Source organism: Sceloporus undulatus, chromosome 3 (genome assembly GCF_019175285.1).
Source record: "Sceloporus undulatus isolate JIND9_A2432 ecotype Alabama chromosome 3, SceUnd_v1.1, whole genome shotgun sequence".
NCBI classification, from domain to species: Eukaryota; Metazoa; Chordata; class Lepidosauria; order Squamata; family Phrynosomatidae; genus Sceloporus; species Sceloporus undulatus.
The window spans coordinates 164265200-164279499 of NC_056524.1; the positions used below are offsets into that span (position 1 = coordinate 164265200).

Consider the following 14300-nt stretch of genomic DNA (forward strand, 5'->3'; position numbering starts at 1 on the left):
TGAAAATTGTCAATGTAACAGGGAGATTGTTCCTGCTTTTTACTGTTCCACAACAAAGGTGGGCCAAGTGTCATTCATGGGCCAGTTGCAGCCCTCAAAACCATTTTAAAGGCTCCCAGGCACTCCTGAATTTGAGGCGAGGATGGAATCTGATTTTAACTACTCAAATTCCATTTTCATAATTGGTTCAATGAAAGCTACTCCTGGACTTAAAAGACAAAGGAACCCAGGAAAGTGGAGAAATTTGCCCTCTGGTTCATTTTTTAACTTAAAAAATGAAAAGAGATTTTTTTCCAAAAAACAAAACAAAAAACCCTGAGGGGCAGGGCAGCAGATAGAGCAGCCCACCTAGGTTCCATAGTGGCCAATGTACCTCAACCTCTGTTCTACAGAGAGTCTGCTCACAGGTGGTGCAAAGAACAAACCAGCTGGCTGAAGTTACTCAAACTCAAATCAAAGGGACATGCAAGTAATAAGAAGGGTGTTTTTTTTAAAATATAAAAATGTATTAAGTATAGCAAAAAAGAGTATCATTAGCAGTGTGGTTTTTGACATGCTTTAGGACTGTCCTGTAGTCCAGTTAAAACCTTGCCACTATCATACATGATTTATGAGTTTACCCCTGTGTTGGCACATTGTTGGGAAAGATCAGTATTGAAGACCATCACTTTACAGGGACACCTGGCCATCCTTACTGATCTTCACATTGTGATAACCACCACATGGTTCCATGGGAGATTTTGGGCACCACTGCCTAAGACTTGTAGTTGGCCACCCCTGTTTTTACAAAAAAACCCCACACCATTTGTTGGAATTGTTCAATTTTGGCGATGCTATCCCTACCATAAACTGATTCCAAAACCATGTAAATACCTTCTCTACCAACAAGACTGAAATCAAAAGGACTGTCACCATATGTGTGGTGTTGCTGTTTTTTTTTAAATGTATAGTCAATGCAGTTAAAATCTGTTTGAAAAATTAGGAAAAAAAAACAGAGGTTATGAAAGCAGAAATGCTTGCAGTGAATTTAACATGCCTAGAAGCACAAGATCAATTTTACAGGAGCCGCACTAGAATAAAATCAAGCCACTATGACTTTTCTTTCAGTGACGGTTAAATCATCTGAAAGCTTTTTGGTTTTGCTGTTGTTGCTGTTGTCGTTAACTTAAAAATGGGGATGATAAAAACACAAAATGAAAAATGAAATAAAAATAAAAAATTAAAGCAAGTCAGAACCAAAAAGAATTAAAGAAAAAACTACAGACATTTGATATCTTTTCTTATAAAAATCCTACCCAATAAATTTTGTTCCTTGAGGCCCAAGCTGCAGGATTCGGCTAACCATGCTCTCACCCTCATTTAGAGGGGGAGGATTGGTAGGAAGGTGCAGTTTACTGAATAACATCCATGCAGCAGGAAGAAAAACAAGAGGGGAAATTAGGAACAAGCTGTCATTCCCGACAGAACTTTCTGCTAGGGACCATGTATGGTAATGATTTGTAATATTAATTAAAGAAGTATATATTGATGTATCCCACATCATAGTGGATTGTTTGCCCTGGTGTTAGCCTTGAAAAATGTATGCTAGTTGGCATTTGTGTTAGTAAATGGTTAATATAACTGCTACAAAATGCACATTTAGTTGTCCATTGTTCTCTCAGTGCAGACATGCAGCTATTAAGGATGAGGAAGTAGTTTTTAATAAAGTAATATCATAAATCAATGACATTTAGTCATCAGTGGATGCTGGGCATTTGTTGTTTGCACTTCATAAAGTTGTCATTGTATACATCTATGGATCTCCCTTTGACTTCTATCAAAAGTGGTCAGAGAAGACTTGGATTTGTTATTTTCCCCCTCTAAAATATGAAGTATTTCTGTGGGTAAATCTCTTTTTCAGATCATGGAAATTCTACACAGGATAAAATTACAAATCTCAGTTTATTTAGCAATGAAAAAGAGGCCTACCTCTAATGTTCAAATTGTTCCAACAGGAAGCACATGGATCCAAAGGGAAAAGGGGGGGGGGGGAATTTACACATGCAATATGAAAGCCAATAATATAAGTCACAGAACTCACCCTAAGAACTGTGCACCTGAAGGCCCCATTTCTACTAGTCTACTAGCCAATCCTTCTCCTTCAACCATTGGCGGAGGGCTGGCCAGTTTGTGCCTCTTTACCAAACGGCAAGTGATGCGGGTGGGCGCTGTGCATTTACGCGGTGGAATAATGATCCTCATGCCATGGTGACGGCTGCCCCTCATTGAACCGCCACGTGCATCAACCATAAAACTAACCAGAAAACTGTAGAGAGAAGGGTGAGAGAGGAAGAAGAAGAAAATGCCATCAGATATTGAATATATACATACAGAGGGGCACTATATACCTTTCAAAAATATTGACTGAATCAACTCATTGCAATGAAACTGATGAGAAGAAAGCTTACTTTAAAAACCACAGTACATACAGCACAGTTCTACATATCACTATGCAGATATCAGTCCAATAAAGCCTAAGGCTGTGCTTCAGTACTCACTTACCTGGAAGCAACCATAATTGAACACAGGGAGTTCTACCTCAGAGTAAACATCTGTGGGATTATGCTATCATAGCTTCATAATACCCACCCCTCCCCAACAATGGGTATAAAATGTCATTCTTACCATGACTTCTCCTTCTATGATATATACTAGGCACAATCATCTACACAAAGTTTGATTGTGAGCTAGATAAATATTAGTCAAAATGACTACGTTGAATACAACAACAGCATAGTCAAAACTACTATGGTTAACATGCATACCTGTGTCTACTATAAACTACCAATGTATTATTCATGCAGTAAATCAGCAACACTGCAGTGTTAAATAATCTGTAGCACCATGTCTTTCAAAAAACAACTCGGACATGCAAAACAGAATTATGTTGGTAATTTAGAATTTTATTCCACAAAACCCTTAGAATTATTTTAGTACTGTTTTGGTCTTTCAAGGACAGAGTAGAAGAGATTGCCAAAACAGGATTTAGAAGAAGAATCTACATTCTTTGTCCTAATGTTGTGGTGCAGAGTGTGGTAAACTTACCCTTTGGACTGCAACACCCAGGATCGCCTTGCTGGTGGAGGATTTAAGGAATTGGGGTCCAAAAATAACTTTTCCAAGCCTTGACAGTATGTTATGGAACACCCGTGAAAGCCACTAAGGACCCATCAGTAATAAAGGGCAAGCTCACTTCTAGATCTCAGCTGAAGACATAATATATCTGCTCAGCAATAGCAATTGTACAGTGCTACTCAACTTGGATTTAAATGGGATCTCATATAGGTCTGCCCTACTCAGAGTGGCTGTTTCTATGGGCCAAAAGCTTTATTTGTTACAGATGCCAGCTTGACAGGAGGCACTGGCCAAATAGCTTAGCATGCCACTACTGTTTCTGAGATACCTGGAGAAAGCTGTGCTACTGATATTAGTCAGCGGAAAGAGGGCCTCTTGTCTATCTGCAGCAGCGACTGGATCATAAATGCAAGAGGACTGGGAGAAAGGTTATGGGAGCCAAGTTCACCTCTTCCGTATTCACATGCAAACTGGCAATATTTTTTGCACATCTTTTACACCTATTAACATTCATTAACTAATATCAGGGGCAAAACAATACTCTAGGGAGAACGGATTGAGACGCATTAAATCTGTCCACTGTCATCTTGATTATATGAAAGTCAACAAATATACTCTGTAAACTAACATTAGACTTGAACAGACTTTGGAAAAGTTTCTTTTTGGGACTGAAGGTCCCAGAATCTCTCCAGTCAGCATGGCCAAGTTCTGGTTTTAGGCAAGAAAATTATCTCTCATCTTCTTTCACTATTGGTATAAAGGGCAATTGGCTTGTCAGCAGCACTGGAAAAGTCTCAGTGCCATTTGTCTGATCCAACACATATACAAGACTTTTCATCCCTGTAATCCTGGCAAAGCACAGATTGCATCCACTGGCAAAGCAAGTAGGTGTTCATGGACAGGCTCCTGGAAAATTCACTGGAATTCTCTTGAAAGCTGGGTGGCATTCGGCCAACTGCTAAAGAATGGAAATACTGGCACTAAAGTACAAAGGCTAAGCTATTAAGCAAGTGCACAAAAGCCTTGATCACAGATGGTAAGTGGACAAGGAACTCTTGTTCCACCTCTCAGTGGTTTGCCATTTCATGAATGTGTTCCACTTAGCTAAGGACTAGTGGCTGGATCTGTGGGCAAACCAAAGAAATGAAGTACCGTATATTCTCAACTATATAAGTTGACCTCATTTATAAGTCGAGGGCAGGTTTTGGGGCAAAATTGTGGATTTTGATATGATCTGTGTATAAATTGAGGGAAAAATGTAGAGCCATGTAACAAAGGATCTGAAGGATGAAACAAAGGAAAACAATGCCAAAGAACTTACACTATTCTAACAGGCATAACTATTTATGCTCACAACAAAGAGTGGATGGATGAGAGAATAGAGGTGGGTCAGTGCTTCCAGGACATATTACACTCTTGCCTTTCAATAGGGGATAGTTCCTTTTTAAAAATAAGAGTTAAAGTACAGTACTAACATTGACCCCACGGATAAGTCTACTCTGGTTTTTGGAGTCAATTTTTTGACTAAAATTTCTAGACTTATACATGAGTATATACAGTAATTTCTTCTGAACCTAGGCTCATGTCAGGGCTGGTGTAAAAGCAGGAATGGGAAAAGTGTGTCCCATCATCTTCATGTGTCACCCCCACCCCCCACTGGACCATTTTTGTTGCCACTGACAGCCTCCATTTTGTAAACTTTTAAATGCCCTTTTAAGATTGTGAGACACAGTTTTAGGCTCAGAGGAAGCACCTTTCCAATAGGAAGTAACCCAGAAATCAGCTTCCTAAAATGGCCCAGAGAGTTCCAAGCACATGGTGAAACTGCCTGTTATAGGGTGCTTGGTGGTGGTGGGGAATGGAGTGATGGGGACAGGGCCCTTATAAATTCACTAGGGATTATTAATTCACAACTGTTGCCAACCCCTAATCTAAACTGAGGTGGTGTACCTCTAATGGAAGAAACTTATTCTGATTAATGGACATTTTCTCTTGGATGAAGACTCTTTCCAGCAGAAGAAACTAACTATGGCTTAGCTTTACATGAACACTCCCCACTGTTATGTGCTCCTTTGTAATTTGGGTTGCTGGATCTTTTGGTACATGAGCAGATGTCTAGATATGAGAATGATTCTAGACACTCCAATATCATGCTTTTCCCCTTCTGCTTGCCTTCACATTTATATTTGCAACTTTATATTCACTTTGTTCCATGCGCACAGTGTGGCACAGGTAATAACTCTCTCCATTTCAGATACTGGACCACCCATCCCTCACTGATAAGGGTTGCAACACAGTTGTAGTACATCCCCACCAGCAAGTCTTACAATGTAAAAGTCTGTCTTCCACATAGATGTGCCCGTTAGTGGTGACTAAAATGTGTACATTTACCAAGTGACTTTCTTTTATTCCATGATTCTCATAAATACCAATGCATAAATAATACAACAGTCCTAAAGATACTTTTCATGAACATTTTGGGTATGCAGGAGTAAGATGGGTACAAGCTCACTGCCCAACCATGTGCTTATTTTACACTGTTTGTCAAACCTGTGAATATAGTTGTAAGATGTTACAGTGCTCTCACGCGTAGCACATCAGTGGCAAATTCATTTGTAACTAGCAGGAATACAACACCCTAGTAATTAGTCAAAAATAAAAGGTTCTTTGTGCAGATTTTTGTTTTTTATAAAGCAACATACCAATAAAAATAGTACTCTTATATATATGTTTCCATCATTATGTTTTCAAACATATCATGCACACTCTATATGAATACAATTAGTTGATGAATATCTAAATTATTTTCAGGGTAATGATGTGAGCTACAGAACAACTTCTAAAACACAATGCTAAAAGCTAAAAATGTGGAATGTCTACAATACAGGGTGGAAAGGACTGGGAACAAATCAGATGCACTAAACACATCTAGAGACATTAAACTGTGAGAAAGGAGATAAACATATAAAAAACAATAATAGGGGGTCACAGACATTATCATCACCTTGAATCATACTGGGGAAGTGGAGAGGAATAGCTGCAAAATAATTTAGAAAAAGCAAATTGGAAAAAAAAATTAATGTGAGATAATTAGAAGCAAGCAACAGAAAATGTCGATCATAAGCAAAGGCAAAATAAGAATAAAAGCAAAGCATTTCAGTTTGATCTTGGAGGGTGGGAGATATTTCCTGTCCTGTATGTTTACAGGACTTGAATTTTAAAAATTCAAGTCCTGTAAGACATAATATATATTTCTCTGTATTTAAAATCATCACCAATTAATATGCTTATTTAAAGTTTATTACTACTTCATACAACTATCCCATAGCTGACAGAGGTAATACTGAATCTCAATTATGCTCATATGCATGGAGAAAAGCAACCATTATCTTTCATATGATAACCTTTTTTCTTTTAATTTAAAAAAAGCCTTGCATTTGAGATATTGTTGCATCAATTAAATATCTCTAAAACTCAACATCATAATGCCCATATCTGCTGGATTCTGCAATGAATGCAATGCATCAGAAGCAACTGGACATTGATTGTTTGAGATCCAAGAGTACATGTGTTTGTAAAATTACATGCCTGAAGAGCTACTTGTATGACAATGTTCACTTTCTGTACCATAATCTCTCTATTTTCATTTCACTTTCTATTGATTGTAAATAACTAAGAAAAATTAAAGCCAAATAGCCCAAGAGTTTATGTGGCACATTTTTGGTAAACTAAGCAAAATCAATGTATAATGAATGGTGGGGAGGGTACAGCTTGCCCTATCACTTCATTTCTGCTGCAATATCTAATAGAAAGCCAAATTGGAATAGAGAGGAAAAAAATAAATCTGAGTTCAAAATTTAGAGACGGGTGAGAAATTTATCAGATTCACAAATCTAAACAAAGCACCCAACTTGCAACCACAGACCGCAAGTGTAATTTGCAGTTGGAAATCTGCATATTTATGAGGTTTTAATGTGACTGATAGAAATGAATTGGAAAGACGTGTTAAGTGTGAAAAAATGTATACAAACAAGCTGTAGCTAATGGGGGAAAATGCACACACAAAATCTGTTCATGCTGAAAAAGCACATGGTAATATGTACCCATTTCTGTGTGTGGAAAACCCCTCACAATGTGATACAGAGTTAAGTTGGAACATATTTGAGGTGGCATTTGGAGAGGATCAATGAATTTGATCTTTAAAGATTCACACATTTCAAAATTTAGACATCATAATAAATGATGGCTTATTCTAGCCACCTCTTTCATTTTGTTTCCAGTTTCAATTAATCACAATTCAATGTTATACTAAAACTTAAACTGGAGTTAATTTTAACTTTGTTGTTCTTCTTGTTGTGTACCTTCAAGTTGTTTCTGACTTATGGCAACCCTAAGGGGTTTCTTGCCAAGATTTGTTCAAAGGAGGTTTGCCATTGTTTTCTCCTGAGGCCGAGAGCATGTGGCTTGCCCAAGGTCACACAATGGGTTTCATGGCCGAGTAGGGAATTGAACCCTGACCTCCAGAGTCATAGTCCAATGCTCAAACCACTATACTATGCAGGCTTTCTAAGTTTAACTAGGTTTTATCAAAATAAGACAATACTACAAACCATGGTTTGAAGCCAGCATATTTCAAATAGCCTATAATTAAGATCAGTCACAGACAATAAACGATACAGTCAACAGAGAAAGTTTATGAAATCCTCGCAGCTATGCTAGAGGTGGAGTATATTCATTTTAGTTAGTTTACTAAATATATACACAGGAATTCAAAGTGAAAGCCTTTGAAAATCTATGTAGAAATGAGCCACATTGAGCTCAATAGCACTTTACTAACAGATATGTGTGTACAGCTTTAGCAATCAATCAAAGGTTATACTCATTCACTTTTCATTTGATAGAAAACTGGCAAATGCATCTTGATTCCATTAACTGATTCTCTTATTCTATTTCTAAAGCATTCACCTTTTAAAATTACTCCTAAAGGATTAAAACTCAGCTGCTTCCTTGTAGTTGTCATACAAATTAACAGGTACAAAGGCAAACAGGAAAAAGGTTTTTTTTTGCATTAGAAACCAGCATGTTCTAGAAGAGAACAACTGATCTGATTCATGCAAACAACATGGGTGTCACTAAATGCAGCATTAGCATGTAGCCTCTATGGACCTTATCACATGAAGCACTTACTGTACTGCAGTCGTGGGCCAAACGCTTCAGAAGTGCAGAGGTGGGATCACCAGTTGCCCTTCTCAAGTGCATTCTGCTCTTCTGTCGATGAATCGTTCATGGAGCTGCCATTTCTGTAATAACAGGATCTTCCATTATTACAAAAATGGCTTCTCCATGAATGATTCATCAACAGAAGAACAGTGAAATGCCTCATTGATGTTTGAGAAGTGCGACCACCTCCACACTTCTGAAGCATTTGGCCCACGATTCCGGTGCAGTAAGTGCCTCATGTGATAAGGGCCTATGTGTGCTCATTTGATATGACCAATATCTATGTTCATGGCTGGTATGTGTATTGCTTTCATAGCTAAGGCAGCCATTTGCAAGAAGGAGATGAGTTATTAAAAGCTGCAGCACTTGCATTCTAGTAAATTAATAATTCAGTGGGTTAGACAATGGTAAAAAGCTTTTGGAAATTAGTGTTTTTGCTTGCTACCACATCTCTCCAATTTCCCAATACCCATAAAAGGATTAACCTTTTTTGAGACTCTAAATGATGATGGTCATTTTAAGGCTGCAAATATACTTCCCATACAGTAAGAATCTGCATGTTTTAACCTTTAAAGCAACACCCCTTTGTTGTTGCTCCCTTCTCCACTAGTGTAACACGAGCTGCACTCTTTTAAATGCAACTGCATTTATCTATTTTAATACGCTGTAGGGTGTGTCAGCCAAGCATGTGAATTACACCAACACCCCTGGGATCCAATTCCAAATATCCTTTCTTACTGGGCCTCCCTCCTCTTCCACAAAGTTAAATACAGTCCATGACTACTTACAGGCTAGGGGCTGACATGTCTTGTTTTCTTGGAATAAATTCCTCTAAATCTTATAATTTCAGATCAAAGAGAGAACAGTAGCAGTGCCATAGAAAAATTATGAAGCACATGCAGTTGAATATCTTACTTGACTAAGATATTTACATCTAGCATTAACGTTATCACATACATTTACATACACATATATATTAAAACTTGTGTTTGTACATTGATTTCCAAATAAAAACAGTGTTCTAATGCTGTATTTTGAAACTATTTCTCACATTTTTAAATTGCCCCATGAACAGACAGCATAAAATTAAGCCAAATGTCAATAATAACATCTTTAATTTATTTTTTTAAAAGTTTGTGGTACAAAATTGTTTTACTTATATCCCATTAGGCATGTTATCAAAGGAAAGAAAAAGGAAATGAAACACATCTTGAAATTAAATGCTCTGGCAAACCACTGAAACCCCTTTAAATAAACAAGAAAATACTTATTTCAGGGTTGGTTGCGGGGAGTGTTAATCCACTTCCCAGTTTTGGAATGATGGTGATGGGGGCACAGGGTGGGTAGGCTCTGGGCATGAGATTAGTTAATTCGACTACATTCATAACTGTTGCTAGGTATGTTCCAGATCCTCAGCCTACACATGAGTTAGGTTTACACATATGGCTGTGCCAGAAAATTCCTCTCAGAAAGATCAATCATAGGCCAGCATATTGCTCCAACTGTGTCAGGAACCAGAACTGGAAATATATGTAGAAAAGGTTCAGCAGATGTTCTTGGAGCTTGTAATCAAATGGAGGAAATTTCATCTTACCACTATCACCTATGTGAAGCAGGCTTTGTCTGGCTTGGAAAATACATACATACATACATAAAAAAAAATACAAAACAAGAACATGGAGTGACTCCAAAGAGCAGGCATGTAACTTTTGCAGGGAAAGTATCATAAACAGGTGTTTCGAGTTGCTGATAGTCACATATTCATTTCACACCTGGCTTTGGGAGGTAGAAGAAATGGCACTGTGAAATTTAAAAGGCTATTCCACCATCCACCCCCGCCACAGCATAGTCTCTTGCAAAGTGACAACAGGGATTTTTTTTCTAGTTGCTTACCCAGAATGTATTGGGCTGGAGACAAGGTTAACATTGTCCAAGGTATCTGCAGCCCAGCTGTAATGTCTGAGAGAGTCAGAGTCGAATTCTCTAGGAAACGTCAGATGCTTTAAAGAGATGAACAAGAAGAAGTGTTAGCAGGGGGAAAAGATAAAGTCAGAAATTTAATTGCACTCCAGAGTTCAACTTGTCCTTTCCACAAAATTATACCACCTACAATGATTATGAACCAGATACTTATTCTAGATATAGAAAATATTTAGTTACAGTCTTTATTTCTGTTTTCTTCACAGCAACCTTTCATGAAGGTCCCCAAGTTACAGCTCTTATACATTTTATATAACATCTTTATATCCCACCATTCATTCAAGGAACACAGGGTAGCACATTTGATTCTCTCATTCCATTTTAAAATCTTTATAACAACCTTACCAAGTGGGGAGACAAGACCTGCTTCAAGATAACCCAGTAAGTTTCATGCTTGAATGTGAATTTCAATTGGCTTCTCTTCAAACCAAATATCAGAGTCTGCTAAGGATACAAATCTTTGCTTATTTCATTCTTCATCTAAGAATGAGAGTTTCAGAGGGTTTTTCACCACTAGGTAAGAGTCTGATAAATTAATGTGGGTTTTCTCTTTTTCTTTTTTAGATTTTGGGACATTTTTGTTTGCAAAACAGTCATTGGCTTTCATGGCTGGCATCCATAGTTTTTTGTGGGGTTTTTCGGCTATGTGGCCACGTTCTAGCAGAGTTTCTTTCTGATGTTTCGCCAGCATCTGTGGCTGGTATCTTCAGAGAAACAGATGCTGGCGAAATGTCAGAAAGAAACTCTGCTAGAACATGGCCACATAGCCTGAAAAGCTCACAAAAAACTATAAAACAGTCATTGTAACCAGTTGCAAACCTTTTTGGGGGAAACTGATATTTTCTCACATAGAACATTTTTTTGTAGAAAGCATTGGCCTGTGTACAACGATACTGTTTTCACAAAATTATTTTCAGCACAGCTCCACTTTCCACATTTTTGCAAGAAAACACAAAATGTGATCAATCGCCTCCACCCCCCAGAAATTTTGATGTGCTGTAGATGAAAAAGAGAGAAAGAGAATGTACTTAATATCCCAAATAACTACTACTTTATTCTGTTGCTGTTCTGACCAATAACAAAATTAGGTTTGGGGGATGGGGAGACAGTCTGTGCCACCACCACCACACCCAAACTAAATAAACTATTCCTGGCATTAGCAATCTGAGCCCATTTGCAATCTCCCCACTATATACAGACCCACCCTAAAATGATACTGTGCCAGGTGAAAGCATGTGCCTCCCTTATAAATACACACTGGCAATTCGGGCCAAGCTTGACCTACTTAACATTTGTAATTCCTACGAAATTGTGAACTGCTTGCCCTGCCCACTTATTACTCACAATCTCTAAATGGTGGATAATATGATCCTTATGTCACCATTTTTCTGGAGATTCAAACTCTTCTGTTCCGCCAAGTGGATTATTTCTTGAGCTCTCAAGCAGTCTACCATCTAGGAAATTTATACAGGCAGAGCTGCTTAGCTTCAGCAGCAGCAGCATATGCCTTGAGACAATTACAGTATCATATTATCCACTATGTATGCATTTGATATTTAGATATCATGTCAAATGTGAAATGGAGAGAGCAAACTCATGACCTGGGGAGGCCAGCAACCACTGATCTATCCTAAGCACATGGTTTGATCTGTGATGGTGAGGAGGCCTGTAAAAAAATTACTTGAATCACCCTGGACCATCACCATGGGGAAAAACCAGCACAAACCACCAGCAAGCAGCAAGCAGGAATTCCTCGAAGGGACAATTTAAATGAGTGCTGGCTAGGGGACTCTGGGAATCATAAAGTAATGTCTCCCTACTCTAAGAATCAGTCAGATGAATGGTCACTGTATTTTAGGTCCACAGACTCATTCTTGATTTAAACCAGTTCTCGTCTCACTGACATTAAAAGCATGAAATTGGTTTAGACACAAACCAGTTCAAGTAGCTTCAAAAGCACACAAAATGACGCAACGCCTCTTACTTTGTAGCCAAGAAAATAACAGCACAAAATTTAATGGAAGTGCAGTACATGTTTTCTGGCGGTATTTAAAGCATGAATAAAGATAGCAAGTCAGGTTCTGACTATATGAAATCTGCCTGGGTCTATTATTATCCACCCTCCAAGCTCACAGACTAAAAAAAAAATTTTTTTTAGGTTCCTCTAGTCAAGAATAATTCATCAGTTCCATCTATAAATGCGCCATGCATTAGGATGTGCAGCCATTTCTAAGAAGCTAAAAACAAGCAGGGATTAAAGACATTCTCACTTTCTCTGTCATGGTATTTTTTTTCCAAGATAAAAAGCTAATGCTGCTTCAAATATTCTTGCTCCTAGGTTTCTCCAGCTTTTAGTGTTTCACTTTAAATATCTGAAGCAGTCAACCAGGTTTTTTGTTCAAAGGCTATGACACATTACATTTTTGGAAATCCTGGTTCTTCACTGAATGTACACTCAAGCAGGAGCTTACCTTACCTGACAGATATACCTGTATGAATACCTGTGTCTCAAATGTATTTATCATATCTAGACACCACATTTTCACTTGTGTATTTCATTTTAGGTTGAACCATTTAATGTACGACTTTCAGCGTAAGTCCTATTTTATTCATCTTACTAGTATTAATACAAAATAATACAATATAACCTCCAAGAAAAGTTAGAAACAGAAAATAAAACCCATTAAAAAAGGTGAGCAGGATATAAAAAATAAAGGTCTGGTAGAACAGGTAGGCCCTGTCAAACATCCTAACAGGAGCACAGTAAATGCGTTCGATCAGATCAAAGGCCAATGTTGCACATAAGTGCAACAGGATTCTTCCTTTCCTATTCCAAATCAACATATATACCTAAGCAGTCTGGCTTTGATATTGAAGGTGATACACAACCACCATAAACTCAGTACGGTGTAGTGGTTTGAATGTAGAACTCTTTCTCCTCTTTTTTTTAATACTCCCCTTCTCCAAATCCTATCCAGGTGCTTCAGATTGTTACCATTTTAAGCTCTGTTTCTGAATTATCTTTGGATCCACACTTAAATGTTTGTGACTACACTGATAGAAGCAGACTTCCCTCCTGGCCCTTTCCAGAGCAGTCCTTCAGCCTCTTAAAAATGCTTCACATATTGGTACAGAGATCACTGAAGACTCTCTCTCTCTCTCTCTCTCTCTCTCTGTGTGTGTGTGTGTGTGTGTGTGTGTGTGTATCAGTTGGATTTGTATAATTTTAACCTGCAGTTTAAATCATCATCTTAAATGCAATGTCTTAGCTTTGCATTAAAGTGGTGTCACTGGCAAAAATCTCTCATACTGTTTTCTATTTTAAACAAAACTGAGACTGAATTGTGGTCAATTCAACCTTCATCAGATAACTTAAATAATTTCTAGAAGTACAAGAGGTTTAGCATTCTGATTTGCCTTTCCTGCCAAAATTCATAGAGTCAGGAACAGTTAACTCAGGCATACTGAAAACCACAGCGGCTGTACAAGCCAGCTAACCACCAACAGGAATACCAAAAATATTGCTATCCAGGTCACTGCACAAGAATGTAACATTTGAATGTTTAATGAATGCCATTGCTTAAAGCCTTTTCATTAGAGAATTAACAACACCTTCACATTTCTTACAGAGAACATACATGTATGGCAAGGCAACACCTCTATTTTACAACATAAGCACTAGGTCTTAAATCCAACTATTTATCCCAACTGGATTAGATCCAGCGAAATACTGGGTACTTGGCATATGTAAGGTTTAGTTACTCAGTATGTCTACATTAGCTGGGAAGTAACAACTGGATGTAGGTCTAGATATCCACCCACTGTATTCATTTATTGTCTTGATAAACATTTTAAAGCAACAGAAACATACCAACACATGCATGTAGTTACCACAAAATATGTGACAGATGCACAAATGAATTATTGTTGTTAACGCTCATCAAGTTGTCTCTAACTTATGGTGACTCTATCTATGAATAAGAGAC

At 37.9% G+C, this 14300-nt stretch overlaps 1 protein-coding gene across 10 annotated transcripts in view; it reads right to left on the minus strand.

The window, feature by feature from the left end:
- ANK3 (ankyrin 3) overlaps positions 1-14300 on the minus strand; it is a 284245-nt gene that overhangs the window by 54008 nt on the left and 215937 nt on the right. For all 10 annotated transcript variants that reach the window (XM_042458759.1, XM_042458766.1, XM_042458765.1 and 7 more), the window contains 2 exons: positions 10228-10334; positions 2081-2305 (listed from right to left, as the gene is read on the minus strand). In XM_042458759.1, coding sequence (XP_042314693.1) covers positions 2081-2305; positions 10228-10334 — 332 coding nt within the window. The remainder of the gene's footprint in view (positions 1-2080; positions 2306-10227; positions 10335-14300) is intronic.